This window comes from Rhinopithecus roxellana, chromosome 16 (assembly GCF_007565055.1).
Source record: "Rhinopithecus roxellana isolate Shanxi Qingling chromosome 16, ASM756505v1, whole genome shotgun sequence".
In the NCBI taxonomy this organism is placed as follows: domain Eukaryota; kingdom Metazoa; phylum Chordata; class Mammalia; order Primates; family Cercopithecidae; genus Rhinopithecus; species Rhinopithecus roxellana.
Window position 1 is genome coordinate 4,771,107 of NC_044564.1, and position 24,131 is coordinate 4,795,237.

General features: G+C 39.8%; 1 protein-coding gene across 1 annotated transcript in view; it reads left to right on the forward strand.

The window, feature by feature from the left end:
• The window catches only part of LOC104676241 (astrotactin-2), an 809,378-nt gene extending 788,567 nt beyond the window's left edge, over positions 1–20,811 (forward strand). Inside the window, exons 17-18 of the mRNA XM_030920120.1 lie at positions 18,649–18,782; positions 20,625–20,811. Coding sequence (XP_030775980.1) covers positions 18,649–18,782; positions 20,625–20,811 — 321 coding nt within the window. The remainder of the gene's footprint in view (positions 1–18,648; positions 18,783–20,624) is intronic.
• The last annotated feature ends 3,320 nt before the right edge of the window (positions 20,812–24,131 follow it).

Here is a 24,131-nt window from a genome sequence, read left to right on the forward strand (position 1 = left end):
TCCAGGCTATAAATTCATATCCTGAGAGGAGAGGAAGACCACAAAGAATGTGGATTCTCCTTGGATCATGTGTTTCTTTTCATTTTTAGCTTCATCTCCAAATTATCCCATTTAGGGGAGCACTGTTAAATCCCAGAATCTGCTACCCATTCCAAAATCAACTTAGTTCAGAAAAGCATAACATATACAAAGGTAGAGAGAATATAATAATGAACTGCCATGTACCTATCATCTTCTAGTTTTAGCAGTCATTAATCATGCCAAACCTGTGTTACCTCCTCTCACATCTGCTTCTACACTGACCTGGTAATTTTGAAACACATCTCAAACATGAGATAATTTCATGTGTAAATGTTAAAGTCCTTATCTCTTAAAGATAAACACTCAAAAGATAACCTTAATACCCTATCCAGGATTCCCAAATGAACAATAATTTCTCTATATTATCAAACATCCCGTTATTGTTCATGTTTACCTAATTGTCTTATATCTTTGGTACCTGTTTGCTTTTTCAAATCAGAAACTAAGTAAGATCCAAATGTTGTAGTTGGCTGATAAGCGAGTCTCTTCTAACCTATCTGTCCCTCTTTTTATTCCTTGGGATATTTTATGGATAAAAACTGGGTTGTTTGTGCTGCAGAGTTCCCCACAACCTGGATTTTGCTGATTGCATTCCCATGGTGTTATTTAATATCCTCATCTAGCCTTGTATTTCTTGTAAATGTGTAGTTAGTTCTAGAGGCTCAATCAGGCTAGATTTTTTTTTTTTTTTTTTTTTTTTTTGGCAATTCCCCACAGCCAGTATTGAAAAACCTGTAGACAAAGATGGTCTATTCAAAAAACTTGAGCTTTTTACTCTAGTAGTTGAAAGGTTGTCTTTCATCTGGTCACATCTTTCCTCAAGCCCTAGTTATTTCCTTTCTCCTATGTTAGTTACTTGTGGCAATGTTCTTTGAGCCTTAATTCCCTCACCTATGTTTACTAACTAGAGTTTACTAATAATTCTTAATATCTGAGAGTACTGTATTGCATGAGATGGGTATTAACATGTTTAGCTTTGTGCTGGTGCCTAATAAGTGCTGAGTAAAGACAAATTCTTATCATATTTTTGCTACTTTCTGCTTTTCCTCTTGTTCCTCCTTCTCTACATTTCATTGTTTTTTTTTTTTTTTTTTTTTTTTTTATCACAACAGTGCCTACGAGAAGAAAGGAGTAGAAGGGATTATACAGGCCTCTAGGCCGATCTTTATGTATTACTTGATTCTTTTCTCCTATATCCTGCAAGAGCTTCTTTTTGAATTCTCCTGGAATGGTTTGCTGAGTGACCTACTAAGCATCCTTTTCCACCACTACTAGAACATCCTTCTTTATGTATGTATGTATTTTTTTGAGACCAGGTCTCACTCTGTCACCTGGTCTCAAAAAAATACATACATACATAAAGAGGCTGGAGTGCAGTGGAACAATCATTGCTCGCTGTAGCCTTGATCTCCCTGGCTCAAGCGATCTTCCAACCTCAGCCTCTCAAGTAGCTGGGACTATAGGCACATGCCACCATGCTTGGATAATTTTTGTATTTTTTGTAGAAATGGAGTTTTGCCATGTTTCCCAGGCTTGTCTTGAACTGCTGGACTCAAGTAATCTGCTAGCCTTGACCTCCAAAAGTGCTGGGATTATAGGCATGTACTACCATGCCCAGCCCCTTCTTTATATTGAATCAAAGTATTTTTCTATACATTTCTTGTCCTTCTAGTTTCTAATTCTGTTTATCAATGCTCTACTGAGCAGGTTTTAACTATTGATTTACTAGACAGAGCATATGTTTTGAAAGCAAGAGATGAGGGTTTATATACTACTTTTGTCTCAAAAAAATACTGTATGCCTTTTGGGATGTTACTTAAATTCTTTTGTTTTACCATCAGTAAAATGAGATTAATAATATCTACCTTATAGAATTGTTTCGCAAAAGTTCATGTAAGGTGCTTAGCAACACTGCCTTGCACTAGAAAAAGCTCAATAAAAGTTAATCCTCTCTCCAATTCTAAGTGACAGTCTTTCAAGTATTTGAAGATATTTTAGGTCTCAGTTGATTTTTTTTCTTCTCTCCTGGAAATCATTCCCAGTTCCCTCAACAGTTTTTCATCACATGGGTCTGAATCTTGATGTAGACTCTGCCTTAGTCCATTTCTGCTGACAGAATACTTGAGACTGGGTAATTTATAAGGAAGTTTATTTTCTCACGGTTCTGGAGGCTGGGAAGTCCAAGATGAAGGTGCTGGCAGGATTGGTGTCTGGTGAGGGTTGCTCTCTACTTCCAAGATGGCACCTTAGTACTTCAGGCTTGGGAGGAGAGGAACACTGTGTCCTTACATGGCAGAAAGGACTGAAGGGGCAGGGCAAAAGAGGACTCACTTTAACCTTGAGCCCTTTTAGAAAGGTAATACTTCTATTTATAAGGGTGGAGCCCTCATGACTTAATAACCTCCCGGAGACCACTCCTCTTAATACTGTTGCACTGAGGATTAAGATTCAACATGAATTTTGGGGAGATATCATGATTTAATCCACAGCCAACTCAGTCTTACCCAGACCATACTGATTATAGGGCTTTGAAAGAACTCCAATATGTCTAAGTACATCTTTTTTGTTTGTTTGTTTGTTTGTTTGAGATGAAGTCTCACTCTGTTGCCCAGGCTGGAGTGTGCAATCTCAGCTCACTGCAACCTCCACTTCCCAGGTTCAAACGATTTTCCTGCCTCAGCTTCTCAAGTAGCTGGGAGCTGGGATTACAGGTACCCACCACGTCTGGCTAATTTTTGTATTTTTAATAGAGATGGAGTTTCACCATGTTGGCCAGGCTAGTCTCGATCTCCTGACCTCAGGTGATCCACCTGCATCAACCTCCCAAAGTGCTGGGATTACAGGCATGAGCCACTGCACCCACCAAGTTTAAGTGCATTTTAATGTGTGGTATGTGATTTATGAAGAAAAAAGTTAGAAAGCACAGAGACTATTACTGTTGCCTTAGAGTTAAGGATGGAAATCAAGTATCTTACTTCCAGACTTATAGACTTCTCCTGGGTCACAGTAGCTTCTATATTTAGTGCCATACACATAGTAGGTATTTAAAACATAACTTTTGAGTAGCTGAATGAGACAGAAGCTCAGAAGGAGAAATATCAGTATTACATAGCAGTGGGTTATGGAGCTAAGATTTAAACCCATGTTTGTCAGGTTCCATAGCTTGTGTTCTCAGCATGCAAAGAATAGAGCCTTTTTCATTACTGGCTTTTCCCACTACACTTTGGCATGGGCAAGCCTGTTCTATCATCAGATAGGCTTTCTTGGATTCTAGAGTTTCTTCTATCATTTACCACTTCATCTTTCTTTGACAATAAAACACTTCTTATTTCTCAGCCCTTTGGAAACTGGGTTTTGCTCTACCATCTAATCAAAGTTTTTGTCTCAAAACTCAATAAAAACCATCTATTAGCTCAATTCAAAGCCCTTTTCTTAATGCTATTTCAGAGATCATACATCCACAATCAAAAGAGCTTGGACTTGGCTTCTTCAACTTTAGTTTGCTCAACCTGGATCTTTTTCAGAAATTATTGCTTGTCTTCCAAAAATCAGAGGAAACACCAGGCAACTGAAGCATAACATAGCAGGTGCTTGAGGTAGTGTAGTATATGTTAGTGAAGCTCTTCTCATCCCTCTACAGTGCTTCCTGGTGATTGTTTCTCATATATGCAGGTACTCATTTTGAATAGAGCTGGAGATATATAGGTATAGGTAACATATAGGTATATAGATATCGGCATAAATATAGATAGATTTATTTGCTTATTTTTATGTGTCAGGAGAGCATTAATTACATTCAAAGTGAACAGACTTACCAGTGAGATTTTGATATTTTAGAGGTTTTAGTGAGATGTCATAGAGAGAACCATGATTTAAACAGTCAACCAGATTTACATTTAAATTTCTTATTTCATGCTTACCTGTTGGATGGCATTGTACATTCAACTTAGCTTATTTGAGCTCCATTTTCTTAGATGTAAGATGGGAGTAATATGAGCACCTACTTTATAGGGTGGCTCTGAATGTTATGTAAGATGACAGATGTAAAGAAAAGTCAGTACATGAATTAGATAGACTTAGGTTTAAACTCCCATTTTGCCATGTACTATGGAGATATAATTTAATTACTCATAACCTCAATGGAAGTAATAATAGTATTTAACTGTTAAATAAGACTATGCATGTAAAGCACTTAGCAATAGCTAGTGTAATTAAACACTTGATCAATATTAGTTGTAGCTTCTTCTCGCTTCCTTTTTTTTCTTCTTAGTCTTCCCCGACTTCTCTCTCTTTTTCTCCCACTATCCTTTTCTCTTGCTTCTTTTAAAGGATCCAGCACAGAGTAGGCATATAACAAACAGTAATTGTCTTACTCTTAGAGATTCACTGATTCAAAAATCAAAAGGGCAATCAGTTCATAGAGACAAGGAAAATTGTGCTTCCCCAAAGGCAAAGATAATGTCTCTGTTAGCTTGTTCCAGTGCCATATTGTTTTTTCAATAGAAAATATTACAAAGAATAAAAATAATTCCGAGTGAGTGTAGATGTGCCCAGAGTCTCTTTTGTCTGTAAATAAGCATGTCTAACAACTGTTAAAAAATTATTTTGCTTATTAAGTTTCTTTCATCTAGAGAATACCCAAGTTCAGGGCCTAGTCAATATTTGTTTAATTATGAAATGTATATGGATTTTGGTATAGATCTGACATTATTTTAGGCACTTTATACATGATCCTTGTACATTTCTAAATGAGATAGATCTTAGTATGTACCCATTTTATACAGGCAGAAAGTGAAGCATAGAGAATTGAAGATGATTCTATTGGTTTGCTTAGTGTTAGCACTGGGATTTGAACCCAGGAGTCTGGTTCCAGTGACCATGCTCCTAACCTCAATGTTCTGCCACCCCTCCATCATGTGTAACATCCTTTCCTGGGTTAAATGATCTAGACTTTTCAGAATCTCATTTGCCATGATAGAAATATGACTACATTAAAGCTGATAAGAATCTATCACTTCCAAGCTTCCTCAGCCAAATGTAAAAGGCTCCCTATCAAAGGCCAAGGGAAACTCAGAATGGGTCTAGCTAGACTAAGCATGTCCCCTCCTGTCCTGTGACCTTTATTTTCCTGCCCCCACTCATCATCCCATAGAAGCCCCACCAGCAGGAGAGGCTTCCTCCCTCAGATGCCTCCTTAGGGACAATGGGCGTACTGGAAAAATGAAATCATCAGTGGCCACAGAAGAGAAATTGTGTAATTCTTTACTTAGGAACTTGCCATTAACTTAAGCTAGCATTTAGAGATGCAAACTCCACAATCTTGGACAAATCCTTCACTTGAAACTTTCCCACCCGCCTCTCATCTCCAGATGTTCTCACCACAGGAAAGAGGAGTTAACTATCTATCAAAGGACAGCAGGCTTAGAAGACAGGTCTTGTCTCTTGGGTGGGACTGGAATCCTCAGCTAAAGGTTCCCTTTAGGAAAAGTATGTGAGTTCCAGCCAGGTTTCCCCTTCCAGGACTGGGCAGTCCAGGAGCAACGCCTTGTAGGACACAGGCTGAAAAGGGGAACCATCCTCTGAAGAACTTAAATTTGTGTAAGACTGACAAACCCTTGACAGTTCAAGGTCACAGAGCAATATGCCTTGGGAAGATGACTCATGATTAGATGGATGAGGCTACTGATATGGCTGTGTCTTCTCCCTGGAGTTATAACCGATGTTTCCTATTGCTCATAATTGGTCTGCTATTCATCACTTTCACAATTGCTCTCAGCTCCGTGACAGGCAGGACAAATGATTTGGAGATAGTTTAGAACAATGTAAGCACAATCTACTGCCCCAGTGACTGAGCAGGTCTACTAAGATCATATAGATCACACACTCAAACAGCTTCCTGTCTTCTTTCCTCAGACTTTATTACTCATTCACGCAATAGTCATTCATGCAACAAACTTTTATGGAGTACCTACTTTGGGTCATGCCTTGTGCGAGGAATTTCTGATAAAATAAGGCAAATAACTCATAGTCCAGTAGGGAGGATGGACATATAGATAAATAATTCCATAAAATGTGGTAAGTTCACTAAGAGATGTGTTGTCAAAGGTATAGTAAGGGCTTTCAATTCTGCTGGGAAATCAAGGAAGGGTTTTCAAAGAAGGCTGAAGTTGTAGTGGGTCTTAAAGAATGAGTATGATTTGATTAAAGATAGAATAAAGGCGTTATAGGCTGGGAGAACTCATGTACAAAGATACAGTGACATAAAAGTTTCTTGCCTCCCTGGTCCATGACAAAGGGTTCAATGTAGCTGGTATGTAGGACTGGGACAGACTATGGTGGTGGGATATGAAGCTAGAGAGGTTGTTTGACATCACTTTGTGAAGGGCTGTGTGTGCCAGGCTAAGAAAAATGGTTATATTTTTCTTAGTAAAAACTCTTTTTAATTGTTTTATTGTTTTTATTTTTAGAAATATAGAATAGAAATGAAGTCTCGCTATATTGTCCAGGCTGGTCTCAAATTCCTGGCCTCAAGCAATCCTCTTAAAGTGCTGAGATTACAGGTCTTTTTTTAATTATTATTGATAGATAGTAGTTGTACATATTTTGGGGGTACATGTGATATTTTCTCTCTCCCTTTCCTTTCCTTTCCTTTCCTTTCCTTTCCTTTCCTTTCCTTTCCTTTCCTTTCCTTTCCTTTCCTTTCCTTTCCTTTCCTTTCCTTTCCTTTCCTTTCCTTTCTTTTCCTTTCCTTTCCTTTCCTCTCCTTTCCTGTCTTTTCCCTCCCTCCCTCCCTCCTTCCTTCCTTCCCTCCCTCCCTCTCTCTCTTTCTCTCTTTCTCTCCTTCTCTCCTTCTCTCTTCCTCCCTCCCTCCCTTCCTTCCTTCCTTCTTTCTTTCTCTCTCTCTCTCTCTCTCTCTCTCTCCCCCTCCTCCCCTCCCCTCCCCTCCCCTCCCCTCCCCTCCCCTCCCCTCCTCCCCTCTCCTCTCCTCCCCTCCCCTCCCCTCTCCTCTCCTCTCCTCTCCTTCTCTCCTGCCCCAGCCTCTCGAGTAGCTGGGTCTACAGGTGCGTGCAACCACACCCAGCTAATTTTTGTATTTTCAGTAGAGACGGAGTTTCACTATGTTGGCCAGGATGGTCTTGATCCTTGACCTCATGATCTGCCTGCCTCGGCATCCCAAAGTGTTGGGATTACAGGCATGAGACACTGCACCTGGCCTACATGTGATATTTTGATACATGCATACAATGTATAATGATCAAATCAGGGTAACTGGGATATCCATCATCCAAAACATTTATCTTTTTTCCTTTTTTACATTGGGAACATTCTAACTCTTCTCTTCCAGCTATTTTGAATACATTATTGTTAACTATAGTCATCCTACTGTACTATTGAACAGCAGATCTTATTCATTCTACCTAACCGTACTTTTGTATCTGTTAACCAGCCTCTTTTCATCCTGCTCTCTTACCCTTCCTATGCTCTGGTAACTACCAATCAACCCTCCATCTCCATGAGATCCACTTTTTTAGCTTCCACATATGAATGAAAACAAATAGTATTTTTCTTTCTGTACCTGGCTTATTTCATATACATAATTACCTCCAGTTCTATTCCTGTTGCTGTAAATGACAGAATTTTATTTTTTATGGTTGAATAATGCTCCGTTGTATATATACATCACATTTTCTTTATCCATGCATGTATTGATGGACACTTACGTTGAGTCCATATCTTGGTTATTGTTAACAGTACTGCAATAAACAGGACACAGGCCGAAAGTGCAGATATCTCTTTAAGATACTGATTTTATTTCCTTTGGATATATACCCAGTAGTGAGATTATTGGATCATATGGTAGTTTTATTTTTAAGTTTTACAGGAATTCTCATACTGTTTTCTATAATAGCTATACTAATTTATATTCCCACCAACAGTATGTAAGAGTTCCCCTTTCTGACCATTTATGCCAGCATTTGTTACTTTTTGTCTTTTTCATAATAACTATCCAAATTAGAGCGAGATGATATCTCATTGTGGTTTTGATTTGCATTTCCCTGATAATTAGTGATGTTAAGCATTTTTTTCATATACTTGGCCACTTTCATATCTTTTTTGAGGACTGTCTATTCAGCTCTCTTGCCCATTTTTAAATTGAATTGTATGTTTTCTATTTTGGGGTTTTCTTTTGCTCTTATATATTCTGGATATTAACCCTTTGTCAGATCCATAGCTTGCAAGTATTTTCTCTCATTCTGTGGGTTGTCTTTTCACTCGATTGACTGTTTCCTTTGCAGTCAACAAAGGATGATTTTTAATTTGATGTAATCCTATTTGTCTATTTTTGCTTTTATTGCCTGTGCTTTTGAGGTCTTATTCATAAAAGTATTGCCCAGACCAACATGAATCTTTTTTTTTATTAAGTCCTTATTTGGTTGTGGCAAATAAGGACTTGGGACTGACCAGGGCAAGGTTAACTGGTCCCCCTCACTCCTCCTAAGAATATGTCATGTGCCACCTGCCTTTAGTATTTAGGAAAAAGTGACCAGTTTGGAGAAGAGGATTCAGTCTTTAAGTTGAGACCTGTGTTTGAGTCCTAGTTCCTCGATTCGTGACATCGATGAAGTCACCTGATCACAGGAGCGTCAAACTTTAAAAAATTTCACTTTTTCAAACGTTGCATGGAATCAATACAACCTAATATACAGGCTGTTTGTGGGGATGAAAGTGACCCGTGGTGGTTAAGCATTTAGGCTTGGAATTTGAGAAACGTGGGTCTGAGTTTTGTTCTGCTATATACTGGCTACGTAACTTAGGAAAGGAACCCAAACTCTCTGGGGCCTCAGTCTCATCCTCTATATAGTGGCACCAATAGGAGTATCAAATTCATGGTGTTGGTGTGTAAATTAAATGAATCCCTGCATTCAGTTCTCACTGAGCACTGTGTTTGGAATAGAAAAGTATTCAAAAAATGCTCACTGTTATTTTTAATACATTAAAACCTAGTATTTCATCTTCTGTGTGAGATGGATGGGAGCTGAAATATGGGACTAACTGACAAGAAAAATTGCTCCTTGCCTGAGGATCATATAATCCTATCATCTTGTCTGTGTGCATCTTGAGAAACAGACAACTGACAGAGCCCTGTGCACAAGCATCTCAGTGGGTTGTATATTTATTTCTCTAATATTTTTTCATTAGCGGAGGTAAGTGTGGCAATAGCGGGGTTTGGCTGGCTCTAAATGTCTTCTTCCTGTCACCCAGATTAAGGAGCTGTTCTGTCGGGCTCTCATCATTCAGAGGAGAGTGGTTTGAAAAGTGAAGCTTATCCTGATGGGGGAAATTAGGTGTCGTTTCTGTGATTTATAGAGCCATAGATTGAGCTGCACAATTTCTTATATAGGAAATGGGTCCTTGCCTGTTAGTATTTATTCACTCTGTGGGGGGATCTGAGGCTGAAAATAAGAGATGGGTTGAAGAAGGTCTGGGGCACTGCTTGGGATTTGAAGTTGAGTCCAAAGTAGACCCTCTGCCCTACTGTGTTGTCTGGTTGACCTTGGTCCAGCATCTTCTCTGACCTTTCACTTGCTCATCTGTAAGAATTACTGGAAACAGGCCGGGTGTGGTGGTTCATGCCTGGAATCCCAGCACTTTGGGAGGCCGAGGCAGGCGGATCACGAGGTCAGAAGCTCGAGACCATCCTGGCTAACATGGTGAAACCCCGTCTCTACTAAAAATACAAAAGATTAGCCCGGCATGGTGGTGGGCGCCTGTAGTCCCAGCTACTCCTGAGGCTGAGGCAGAGGCAGGAGAAGGGCGTGAACCCAGGAGGCGGAGTATGCAGTGAGCCAAGATTGCACCACTGCTCTCCAGCCTGGGCGACAGAGCGAGACTCTGTCTCAAAAAAAAAAAAAAAAGAAAAGAATTACTGGGAACAGTAAAAGCTGCTGCCTCCACAAGTTGTTGGGAGGATAATAGGAGCTAACAGGGAGATGCCCTAGCAGTAGGCACAGAATAAAGAGATGCTTAATAGGTGTCTGTTCTCTTCATCCCACTCCTCTCTTTCTTCAAAAACTGTTAATGGTATGCTTGTCATCTGTATGACCTCTGCAGAGAGGATGCCAACTGGCAGGAAGTCAAATAGACTTTCTCTAGAGCAGTTTTATGTTCTCAGCTAAAGTGAGCAGAGAATTCCCATATACCCTCTACCCCATATACACATAGCCTCCCACGCTATTAACATCTCCACCAGAGTGGTACATTTGCCACAGTCAATGAACCTGCATTGACACATCATTAGTACCCAAAGTCCATAGTTTATGAGAGGGTTCCCTGTTGAGGTTGTACTTTCTATGGGTTTTTACAGATGTATAATTCCATGTATACACCAGTATAGTATCACAAAAAGTATTTTCACTGCCCTGTAAATCCTTTGTGCTCTGCTTATTCATCCTTCACTTCTCCCTAACTTCTGGAAACCACGGATCCTTTTACTGTCTCCATAGATTAGCCTGCTTAGAGTCAATTCTAGTCAGTGTATCTAGGATGGGAAGTTCTAAAAGGGATGGGGAAATTATGGCCAGCTTTGAGAAACAGCTAAATCTTAACATAAGTGAGAAAGTGATCAGAAATAGCAATGGTGTGATTTGAATGTCCAACTTGAAGAAACTAACAGGTGACAGTAAGACCCAAGGAGGGGAGGAGGCTTACTGAGGTCACACAGTAAATTAGAAAATGTTGGCGTTCCCTTGGATTCTCTTATCTATGTCTCTTTACTCTTTTCATGCTCTGTACTTTTTCTGTGTGATTTCATTCACACTTATGGCTTCTATTACATTGAACTATATGATATTGCTGACATTTGACTCATAAAATTGCAATTTCATTATGATATTTTCATTGGTCCATTCTCATTTGTACAGTGAAAAATCCCAAGATATGCTAAAGGTGGGTGGACTCAGGGGTGTGAATAACATTTTAAATAAATGGATTGTCTTTTATATGGAGACTTTATATTTCAAAGCATAGATTTCCTGGTTTAAGCCAAATGTCCAGAATTCAAAGCCTGGCTCTACCACTTACCAGCTATGTGACCTTGGAAACAAATGCAAATTGGACATAATGACTACACCTAGCTCACAGGTTGTTGGGAAAAGTTAATGAGTTAATATTGCTAAAGTACTTAGGGTGTTGTGAGGAGTAATACATAAAAAGAACTTAGAACAGTGCCTGGCTTGTAGTAAGTACTCAATAAATAGCATGTAATTATTAATATTCTCTACTTCAGTGAGAACATTGCTTATGGTTATAGTGGCTGACAGCATGGGCTTCAGGATTAGGTGGCTTGAGTTCAAGTCCTGGTTCTACTACATTTTAGAGGGTGACCTTGAACAGGCTATTTTAACCTTCAGACCTCAGTTTCCTAATCTATAAAATGGGGCTAGGAACAGCAAAACTACTACATAAGGCTATTGACATGATTAAATGATGTAATGTATATTAAAGTGCTTACCACCCTCTCAGTAAATGCTGTTGTTATGCTTGCTTTCTACTAAAATGACAGAAGTTGGTGGTTTGAACCCAGGACCAAATGTAGGCAATTTGGTGTAGTGAATGTTTCTCTTCTTTGGGCCTCCTAGTCTGTGCAGAGTTGTAAGGACCAGCTTCATGTCTCAGGGCCCTTCTAGATCTGAAATGCCAAGAATCAGTGCCAATGAATATGCTTGTATGCACTTCAGAGCCCTCTAGCTTCTGGGATATATATGTAGTTTAAGGGTTCTACTTCCCATTGCTTGGCTACTCCCTAGTTTCTCCCTTTTCCAAGCAATTTTTGACATGACTCACCTCACTTGACTTCCTGTTTTGTTTGGGAATAAGAAGATTTAAGTCAACTAACACTACCTACTTTTCTCCCTTTATGTGTTTTTACACATGCTACTTAATTATACATTCATTGATTTGTAAAAGAACGACCAATTAATTGCCTTCTCACTGTCAGAACAGATGGGCAGGTCTTGTTTCATTCCTAAGGAGTTGGGCCTCCAGCCCCTGTACCCTATCTCCTATGGCTACCAGGGAAATGGGTAATTGGAATCTTCTGCAGCCATTATGAGGAGATATGCTGATGACAGATGGCAAATGGCCCAGGTAGATCCTATCCAGAGTTCCAGACTGGGCTAGAAACCTCTATTTTGCTTTTTTTTTGCAGACACTGCTATGATAACCTCTTCAATCCTTCCCATGTTCATCAGTTCCGTCCTGATCAACTACACAATATGTGTTTCCCTATAAAGCTGGGATGTCAACCACTGTCTCTTCACCTCCCATCTCTCTAGGCCCTAGAAGCTTCTTATTTTATATCTTCAAAAACTTCTGGGCAAAAAAGCTATCAAGCCCACTCTCCTCCAAGCTGTGATCACAATTGTCTCCAAAAGGGACTCTGCCTCCATAGTCCACCCCAATCTCCTTTCAATGGCATCAAGGTAATTTAGGCTTTTTATGGTGACCAAAAGAGATTCATTTCTGTCATCTCTTTTGTTAGAAGAACACAATAATATCAAGTGCACAAGTTTAATCCTTGGCAGAACATCCTATTTTATATTTAAAACATATTTAAATATAAGTATGTTTATAACGTATTTAAAACATATTTTGGGTGCCCTATGTGTTCACTCTTTTTCTTGAAGGTAGGGACACAGAGATGAATCAAATTTATGACCTTGTCTGGGTGCAGTGACTTATGCCTATAATCCCAGCACTTTGAGAGGCTGAGGCAGGCAGATCCCTTGAGATCAGGATTTCGAGACCAGCCTGGCCAACATGATGAAACCCTGTCTCTACTAAAAACAAAAACAAACAAAAAAAAATACAAAAACTAACCAGGCATGGTGGTGCATGCCTGCTGTCCCAGCTACTCAGGAGGCTGAGGCAGGAGAATCTCTTGAACCCAGGAGGCAGAGATTGCAGTGAGCCAATATCGTGCCACTGTACTCCAGCCTGGGCAACAGAGGGAGACTCTGTCTCAAAAAAACAAAAAACACAAATTTGTGACCTTACCATGGAGAAGTTCACAGTTTGATAGGCGATAAGGACACACAAATAAGCAAGTTTCAAGGAAATATGAAATTTGTAAAAATTGAATGAGAGGAGAGAGGGACAAAATCTCTCAAGGTGTGGCAGGGTCCACACCTCCTTCCTAGAGTTCAGTAAGGAGGAAGAAGTAGGAAAAGGGCACTTCGGACCAAAGGCACAGCATGAGAAAAGGCTTGTGGGTATGAAATAGTGCATGCACTACTGTAAGAAGTTGGCATGGGCTAGATCACAGAGAGGGGTGCAAGGGGGTTTAGATGGGAGGAGAGTCATAAGCTGAAGAACAAAGGAGATTGAATCAGTGGAGGCTTTAAACAGAAAGTGTGGAACATTCAAAAGGCTCTGAGTGAGAGGATAGAATAAGTTGTGATGTTTTAGAAAGTTGTGAGAGGACATGCTGGAGAAGGCAACATGAGAGTGGAGAGACTAGTCCAAAGGCCATAGCAAGTGCTTATAGAATGGGCAGCACCAGGGAGACAGTGGTGGGGCCAGAGTGGGGAGTTTTTTTTTCTTCCAAGACAGAGTCTTGCCCTGTCACCTAGGCTGGAGTACAGTGGTGCAATCTCAGCTCACTGCAGTCTCCACCTCCCGGGTTCAAGCAATTCTTCCTCAGCCTCCCGAGTAGCTGGGATTACAGGCACCCACCACCACACCTGACTAATTTTTGTATTTTTAGTAGAGATGGGGTTTCACCATGTTGGCCAGACTGGTCTTGAACTCCTGACCTCGTGATCCACCCATCTTGGCCTTCCAAAGTGCTGGGATTACAGGTGTGAGCCACTCCGCCCAATCGGGAGGTTGGTTTTGAGAAGCCTTATAAGGTAGAGGGTTGACCACCACTTTTTGACTGGAAGCACCAAACTGACATGGGAGATACAAGTAATGCTGGGGAGAAGAGGATCACAAACATACACACACATTTTCTTTGCTTTTTATCATTTATTTGGTTTGTTTTATTCAGCATTCCATGTGAACTTTTAATTAAACAAACATTGACTGCCTTATATTAAATGCTAGATACTGTGTCTGGTCCTAAAATGTAGCCAGTTGGTAAAAAGATAATAGATTGTTTTTTTCTCTAGAAAGCCTTTCCCCACCTCATTTGTTATGGGTTAAGCAGTCATATGACCAAGTTTGTTAATACTGTGGAGATGAAATCCATTAGGCGTTAGTAAGGACTTCAGAGCATCGTTTTGGAGTCATACAGACCAGAACCATCTTAGTATCAAAAATAACTGACTTGGTATTAGCACATGAGAATATTTTTTAGTGTAAAAATTACAGTCATTTGAAGTATAGAGTGTGGAATTTAATTCATGGACTTAGTGACATTCTGTGTAGATGTTTCTAAATATCTTAAGTACAGGGTGTTTACCTAAAGTTTAAGATTCCTAAGACATTGTCATAGTTTTAGAGCTAGAAGAGCCCCCTTCCTTCTGTATTCTCATAGCCTTCTATGTGTATTACTTCATAGCATTTGAACTATAGTAATTGTAATTGTTTATGTGTGTATCTTTGCTAATAAATTACAGGTCCTTTGAAATTAGTGACTTGGTCTTGTTAATCCCCTTTCTTAGTTTCTGGAAGGCATAAGGTATGTAGTAGGAAGTTCACTGAATGTGTACTGAACTTAAACCTTAGAAAACATATCTTCTATCCCCTCATTTGTGGATAGGGAAATTGAGGTTAAGAATGAGGAATCTTTTATGCAAGTTCAAAAAGGAAAGTAACAAGAGAGTCAGAAATACATTCTAGTTTTTTTGATTGCTTAATATTTTTGTGGCTGTTTTCTCCTCTTGCCCAGCTTGGTTTGCTAGCTAATTAGCCAGAAGTTGGAAGCATTTACAAGTTGTGGAAATGCAAACGTTCTTTGTTATGAAAACCAATGGCCATGCAAATATAGCCATTAAGTACAGAATTTGTTTCTTAGGTCCCTCTACTTATTCAAAAGCTAGGAGTCAACAATGCCTCCGGTGTAAGGTTTCATTTTCTCTCACACACACAGAGACACATACGCATGCAAACAACACACGCACACACATAAGCACATGACCCAAGCAGAGCAGCTGAACAGGAAATTTTGGATGAAATATTGCCATTTATTGTTCCTATGTTACCTACTAAGGTCAAGGGTACAAGGATTCAAATGGGCTTTAGTTCAAGTCCCTCCCTGTCCCTCCATGCTTTTCTGTAAGTGGGTATTGAGTATCCATCTCAATGGGTAATTTTGAGCACTCAACTGAGGGATAGAGTAGTTTCATCATAAAGTTGTTCTATCACCTTGGTCCAGCCAGCTAGCATCTCCGGGTCACTGTATCTGCATCTGTAAAATGGATTAGGTTAGATGATTTACAGAGTCCTGTGAAGTTGGAACATTCTATGATTTTCCTCCCCCGGGATCTAATTGGACTCTGGATGGAGTGTTGCAAGGACAGAAGAGGTAAGGAAAGAGTGATCCTGCATTGACCCAGTGCTGGCTTCTGCAGCCTTACGAGGACTCCCTGTTTGATGTTGGTCTTTTATCAGGGTGTGTTTGTGTTCTAACCAGTATTTGCCTGGCTATTGCACCAGTCCCCATTCTGTTCCTCGGGGTTTTGGGAAAGAGCCAGTGGATGTGGATTCTTACAGGCAGGATTTCTTCCGAAGAACTGCCTGGATGGTGAAACTCACAAAGTCCAGAGAGATTTCCTGTTTTGTTTTCCACAAGCTCAAGTTCCTATTTATTATAAAAACCAAACACACACGCGCGCGCGCGCACACACACACACACACACACACACACACACAGAGTATGCTCTCTCTCTTCCCATTGCTGGGGTCCAGTGCAACCTTCCCATCTGTGTCACTTTCACCCACGGCCCTGGTTTTCACCGTTATGGTAATTAAGCCTTCAGTGCTGGCTGGAGATGTTACAGAATTTTAAGCCATCAGTAGTTAAGCACATTAATTTTACTAAGGGGGAACCTGCAAAGGGAGCGAGAAAAGGTCTAACAGTCAGCATGACCTCATGTAGTCACATCTGGTTTCTGTTCTCATGAGAGTGCCTCCTTCTGGTGCTGGCTAGAGAATGGACATTTGTTCTCAGCATAGGTTCTGGCACCTAGTAGGAACCGTTCTCTTACTGTGTGACACACCCTGGCCCAGGCACTTTATATACAAATCGTTTATGAAATATACTTACACTAAAAACATGTCACCTGGAATTTGAATTTAACTGAGCACGCTGTGTTTTAATTTACTGAATCTGGCAACCCTACTTGGGATTAATCCCATGGCTCAGAATTGTTGAACAGAAAAGACCTGCACTTGGGAGTCACAGAAATCTGGGTTGGGATTCTGTTTCCACCATTTACTTGCTGTGTGATCTTGGGAAAATTGCTTGACTGCTCTGATTCCTAGTTTTCTTATATATAAATGAGAATCATAATATCTGTGGCTCAGGACCATTGTGATTATTACATTTTAATACACTTAAAGTACCATGTACTGTGCCGTTTAGTGTTTCATGAACATTAGCTTTTATTATAATTGTTTTTTATTTCTTTGGGTCACGACACTTAACTCAGGTGAAATTTGATCATTCATTCATTCATCCCTAGGAGATGATATGGATAAGAATGTGTGGCAGGAATAATTGGAGAGTTTTTGTCAACTTCCAGGAGAAATGAGATGGAAGCTTACACAGGAACACTCTTGATAGACACCGTCTCCTTCTAGATCTGTGCTCTGGATCACTCAGAAGGGAGACCCCAGACCCACTTTATACAAACATGTTCTACTTGAGTCTTTTAGACAATGCAGAATGAAAAAAGTGGTATCTTGGTAATCAAGTGCCCTTAGCGGTGTGCAACTTTTATTTAAAAGCATATCAAAAAAGTAAAAAATATGAAAGAAATGAAAAATAAGGCCATCATACAGAGCAGGCAAAGCACAAAGGAATAAGAGATCAACATTATCTGAAATCCTTACGTTTTAAAGACAGCAGTCATTCATTCAGAATCTGCAATGCGTTGAAATGTCAGTATTAGCATCAAGCACACTCTGAAGTTATCTTCCACATCAGAGCCCAAGGGAGGGGAACAAAGTAGAAGGTAAAACTTGAGTCCTGTCCTGTGCTAAACTGAAAAAGTGCCTTCCAAGTTCTTTACTGCCAAATATTAGCAATCTATTTTTCAATGTGCATTCATGTATTTACTAACCGTTGACTGAATAACTGTGCTAGGTCCCACAAGAATATTCATGTGACTAAGGCCTGGCCCTTGCCCTTGGTGGGACCAGTGTTTATTGGTGAGACAGGCAAGGAAATGTGTTGGTAGGTATGGTCTAGTGTGTTACGGTGTCCAGAAGAGGAGCATGGTTCTAGACTTAAGAAAGTTATGGTGCGCTTCCCAGAGAAAAGAATGTTTCCTATTTGAGACCAAAAGAGTAAACTGGAGTGCAGAGAGGGGAATATTCCAGGCATAGAATGGAGTGTGTGTGCGTGTGTGTGTGCGTGTGTGTGTGTATGTGTTTTAAAAAGACTATGAAGCATGTTCCAATTAAATAGAACATTGATTATCATTTAGAGCAAAGGTCAGCAAACTGTGGCCCTCAGACCTAATCTAGCCTACTACTTGTCTTTGTAAATAAAGTTTTATAGGAACACAACCATGCCAATTCATGTAAAGTATCATCTATGCCACTTTCATGCTACAAAGGCAGTGTTAAGTAATTGTGGAAGAGTCTATCTTGTCCTGAAGCCAGAAATGCTTACTCTCTGGCCCTTTACAGAAACTGTTTTCTGGCTCCTGATTTAGAGCACATTTTACATAAACAGGAATTCACTGTTGGTGGAAATGATGTGGGTACATGAGAACGGATAATACTGTGCCAAGAAGGTCAGGAGAGTGGTGAGAGATGAAAAGGTGGCCAGGGGTGAGAACAAGGCATTTAGATTTTTATCCTGAAGACTGTGGGAAACCTTTGAAGGTTTTTAAGCAGGGCAATGAGATGGTCAGACTTCTATAAAAGGCAGTGCAGCAAGGTGTTTAATAAGAGGGCAGGCTTTGGAGGCAGATTACCTTGGATTGGATCCTAGCTCTGTCACTTACTATCGTAAACCTCAGTCAAGTTATTTACTTTCTGTGTGCTTCAGTTTTCCAACTTGTAAAATGGGAAATTATAATAATAGTATCTATTGTGTGAGGTTGTTGTGAAGATTAAGTAAGTTAACACAGGTGGAGTGCCAAGCCCAGGGGACACTATCAATGGATATAGTTTTTATTGTTTCTCAATGATCCTTCTGGCTCCTGGGGAGGGGATGGCCCAGGATGGGAGAACCTGATAGTAGAGTGCAAGGGATTTAGGGAATAGGTGGGGTCTTGTGCTTAAAGGGGCTGCTCTAAAGCCCTCGATGGCTCACATCATGGCCACCAGCATGTTTTCTCTCGATCTCTCCCCTATTGTCATCATTGTCTACTCTGTCCTCCTTTTTTCCAGGCCTTCAAGAGTGCACTGATGAGTTCTTACTGGTGCTCAGGGAAAGGAGATGTGATCGATGACTGGTGCAGGTGTGACCTCAGCGCCTTTGATGCCAGTGGGCTCCCCAACTGCAGCCCCCTTCCGCAGCCGGTGTACGTATGTATGGCCCCTTTTCCTTTGGCCATTCCTTTCCATGGACTCACACTCCTGTCCTGCCAGCCCATGCCATGACTTGCTTTTGCTGCCAGGGTGCCTAACAAGATCCCCAAAGACCCTGGAGGCTACTTCCTTTTTTAGGAAAGAAGGGAGCTTTGGCAGAACAGAATTGTGGCACAGGAGCGGACACTGATATTGCAGTGTGTGCTTGTTTTAAATGATGCCACTCAGTTCATCATTTCTTCCTTCAGGCAACCATTCAGCAAAAGCTTGTAGGCAGCTGACTACTTTGTCATGTCTTGTGTTGGATAGTGGGGCTATTGAGATTAAAAAACAACAAAACAAAACTAGAGAACCTCTTCTGCGAAACAAGATCGGCACAGTCCATGTACTTAGGGAACGGACAATTTAACGGAGGAGATAGATGCCAAAACAAAAACAGGAAAATACAATTTAAAAGTTTAAATAAGGGCTCAGCACCATGGCTCATGCCTGTAATCCCAGCACTTTAGGAGGCTGAGGCGGGAGGATCTCTTGAGGCCAGGAGTTGAGACCAGCTTGGGCAACATAGTGAGACCTCGTCTCTACAAAAAAAAAAAAAAAAAAAAAAAAAATAGCCCGTGTGGTGGCACATGCCTGTAGTCCCAGCGACTATGGAGGCTGAGGTGGGAGGATCACTTGAGGCCAGGAATTCAAGGCTGCAGTGATCCAAGCTTTCACCACTGCACTCCAGCCCGAGTGACAGAGTGAGACCCTGTCTCAACAACCAAATCATTTTAATAAGAAAAATATGAAAAAGAAACAAAGACATGCTATTAGGGAGAATAATGGGGAGATGTTTTAGTTGGAAGAGAGAGGGAATAGTCCAGGAAAGCTCTCTGAAGAGACCTAAATTAGGGTAGACACCAGCCAGGCAACAAGTGATGAGACTCATGTCTCAGGCAGAAGGAACAGCATATGTGAAGGGCCAGACACTGGAAATTCACCATCTGAGGAAGTAAAGAAAGGTCACTGTGGTTGCAGGCATGCGATGAAGAGGGAGAAGTGGTGTGAGAAGCATAAGAGAGGGGCGGGAACCAATACTGGAAAATAAAGTCCCATAATCGACCTCTGTGGATGAGAAGAATCACGTTATAAGATGGTCTTTGAAGAGACAGTGTGGTATTGTTGAAAAAAGGATTCTGGGATAAGGATAAGCAAAGTCACCATCATGGTCCTGTCCTCAGCTTGCTGTGTGACCTTGTGCAAACTGTTTCCTTTTTTTGAGCCTTTCCCCATTTTGTGAAATGAGGGAGTTAAACTTCATCAACTCTAAGGACCATTCTAGTTCTAACCTTTAATCATTCTATTTTTTTTTCTTGCATTGCAAAAAGATTTACTCCAGGATTTTTGCTCCTTTCAATAGTGTATTTACTTAAGGATATTAAAAAGTTAGCTAATACATTGTGGGTATTAAAGAGAATGGCAGAAAAGTGGAAAGTTCCTTTGTTTGAAGGCACTGCCAATTTAATTGAAAGTGAAGCATCATTGAGAATACAGTATAAATATATGGAAAACTGATAAACTGCCATTGAGCACATATTGTGTGCATGGATTAATTTATGAAATTCTACATTGATCTTGAAAGGTGGCTCCCTGTCTTCCCATGTTATGGATGAGAAACGGAGGCCATGAGAGGGGAAATAACTTGCCTAAGGTCATGCAAGTTGGTGATCATGGGTGGAATCAAGATTTAAATTCAGACTGAAACCTGTGCTTCACTTTGACACATGCTGACTCTTTTGGGCCCCAGCTGGTGCTGGCTGCCAAACAAGAATCTTCCTGTTTATTCCCTGTAGGCTGCGGCTGTCCCCAACAGTGGAGCCCTCCAGTACTGTGGTTTCCTTGGAGTGGGTGGATGTTCAGCCGGCTATTGGGACCAAGGTTTCTGACTATATTCTGCAGCATAAGAAAGTGGATGAATACACAGACACTGACCTGTACACAGGTAGGTACATGAGTTCCCATTTTCTTGGGATGGTATGACAGAAGAGGGAAACTGGGATTTTCTACTTTCTTTGGAGACTTGGTCTCATCTGTCTTGGGAAGGCATTGGAAGATTTCATTGTTTAGTGATTTTTTGCTGTCCATCCTTGTGTGCTGTTTTGTATGAATTTGAGCAAGGAAAGATAGCAAGTTGCAGTTAGAAAGAGTTTCTGATTCTCTGAGTTGGACCTTCAAAATATTATGTCAAAAAACTAGTTGATTCTGAAGGCAATTTGACCTTTTTCTCTCTGGGAAGGCCTGCAGGACTCTTGCTTGAAGGGCTTGATCTGTAATATATTATCTCTGGAACTGAGGTAAGGAAATTCACACAATTGGGTTTCTAGTGAGATACACTTGGAGTCTTCATTAACTAGTGCTGGGAAAGAGATAATTGGAAGTGATTCTAGCAGGCAGGAGCATTTGAGAATGTTGGCTTTTAAGAGGAATACCTTTGATTATCACTCAGAACATTATTTCTGAGTTCTAAATCTTTGACACTGCCAAGAAGCGAAGTGTTCACCTGTGATCTGTACTGGGGCTTACATCTTCTGTTCTCTGTTGAGACTTCCATTCAGCAATTATTATTTTCCAGCCAGAAAACATCAATTAGACATCTATTTTTTGTGCCAGGCACTGAGCTAAGTGCTTTGTTCCGCATCTTAATCCTCGCAGTTTTAGGAGGGTTAGTGATTATTGTGCCCATTTCACAGATTAGAACATTGAGACTGATCCAAGGTTATTCAGCTTGTGATATCTCCTCAAATTTATAATTTTAATCCTGAACCAAGACTTGGCTATTTAAAGAATTGAAGAAGTATAATTATTTGCCCAATTAAATTATAAACTCCAAGAGGTAAGATGGCGTTTCTGTGTTAGTCATAGTTGAATTTCCAACACCTATCACAAAGTCTGACATTCAAATATGAGTTGACTGAATGAATAATAAATGAATAAAAGGATCTTTATTGTTCCCTTTTCTGTTTCTGTCTTCCTGTTTTCTACCTGTCTCTCTCCTACACCTCTCCCATTCCTCTCTGGGCTATTTTTGCTTTGATTCCTCTGAAATTCAGAAGAAAGTGATAAAATGAGGCTGTGAATGTAAGAGAAGTTGGAAAAAGAAAGGCCCAGGTTATGGACAACATGAGAAGTCAAGTTGGCTGCTAATAGGTCTCCTGGGATTGATGTGGCTTTTTCCACATTATTGACTGAAAGAGACAAAACAGACTGGAGTGGACATCACTGTCACAGAGGGACGGGTCATGGAACAGTAATTGGGCAGCTGATTTTGTCTCATCTTTCAAACTTGGTTAATTCGGACTTTTGACTCTGTATGGAGTGCATGCATATGTGTTTGTTCAAGACTGTGTATCTGAGTATGCACAGGCAAACTGAAGTGTCTGTGTGTTTGTATTATCTGCATATACATTATTTTTATGTGGGTGAGATTTACCACTGTCTGTGAATGGGTGGGTGTGTATTTTGTGTGTGTGCGTGTGCGTGTGTGTGCGCGTGTGTGTCTTTGTCCTTCTGGAGTGCTGTTTTATAATAGCAGAGGTTTGTAAACCACAGATAACCAAGGGAAATGAAAGTCCTCCAACAGTGGGTTTACACTTTAACAATAATGCTTCACATCTCTATCACATCTCCATAGCATGCTGTTCTTCTCACAAATAAAAACAAACAAACAAAAAACAATGTAACTTAAGAATGATCATGAACTTTGTTCTACAGATAAAATAAGTAAATCCCAAAGACATATGTGACTTTCCTAAAGTCCCATAAACACGTATGGCAGAGTTAGGCTTTGTAACCAGGTCTGTCTTATGCCCAGCACAGTGCTTGTTCTTATAGACCATGCAGAGTCTACATCAAAACTCAAGTGTTGCTTCTTCCACAAGGGTGCTTGACCCTTTCAGCAGAAAGTCTTCTCCCTTTCAATGTAGTGCACTCACTCATTCTCTCTACCGTTTATTTGGCATACTCCATTCTTTGCCTTGAAGTACCTCTTCCATATCAGCAGAAAAATTCCAGTGTTGGAAGGATCTTAGGAGATCATCTAGTCTTGCTTTCTCTTTAACACTTCAACATGCACCGATTACATGCCTCCAGTGTTAGAAAGCTCAGTTCTTCCTAAAGTTTTCTGTATGTATGATCATGTCATCTGCATACAGAGACAATTATATTTCTTTCTTTCCAATTTTGATGGCATTTATTTATGTATTACTTGTCTAATTGTTCTAGCTGGGAATCTTAGTACTATATTGAACAGAAGTGGTAAGAGCAGACATCTTTGACTGTTTTTCTAATTTTAGGCATTTAGTCTTTCACCATTAAGTATGATGCTAGTTGTATGTTGTTGTTTTTTAATGTAATGTTTGATTACATCAAAGAAGGTATCTTCTATTTCTAGTCTGCTGCAAAGACTTTGTTTCCATTGGAAATGGATGTTGAATTTTCTGTGTCTATTAAAATGATGGTATAGTTTATCTCTCTAAATTTAATATGGTAAGTCACATTGATAGATTTTCATATTATAAAACAACCTACCATATGAGATTTATCCCAGGAATGTAGGTTGTTTTATCTGTTTTGTTTGTTTGTTTGTTTATTTTAATTAGGTTCATTCTGGTCTCACAAAATGAATTATAAAATATTTTCTTCTTTTCAGTTTTCTGAAATGTATCTGTCAACTCAGATAATCAGCTTGGTTAAAATTGATAGTATTTTTTTCTTAATCATTTTGTAGAATTCACCAGTGAAGGCATCTGGGCTTAGACCTTTTCTTGCAAGAAGGTTTTTAAATACTAATTTAGGTATTTGATAGATATAGATTTATTTAGATCATCTATTTCTTCTTGAGTGATGTTTGGCAGCTTGTGTGTTTTAAGGAACTTGTTCATTCCATGTAAATTATCAAATTTATTGGTAAAAGTTTTTTATGACATTCTGTTATTCTTCTTTTGAAATCTGTTGAGATCATAGTGATGTTAGTCTCATCTTGATATTGGTAATGTGTGTCTCCTCTCTTTTTTTTCTAGATCAGTTTGGCTAGATAGTTATGACATTTATTTATATTTTCAAAGAATCAACTTTTGGTTTTATCTGTTTTTGCTATTTCCTATTTCATTGATTTATCCTCTAATCTTTATTATTTTATTTGTTTAGCTTACTTTGAGTTTGGTTTTCTCCGTGTTTTAATTTTTAAAATGGTAACTGGGGCTCTTGATTTGAGGTCTTTCTTGTAATGTAGGCATTCCCTCTAACTACTGCTTTAGTAGTATCTCAAAGGTTGTGTTATGTTGTGTTTTCATTTTCATTCA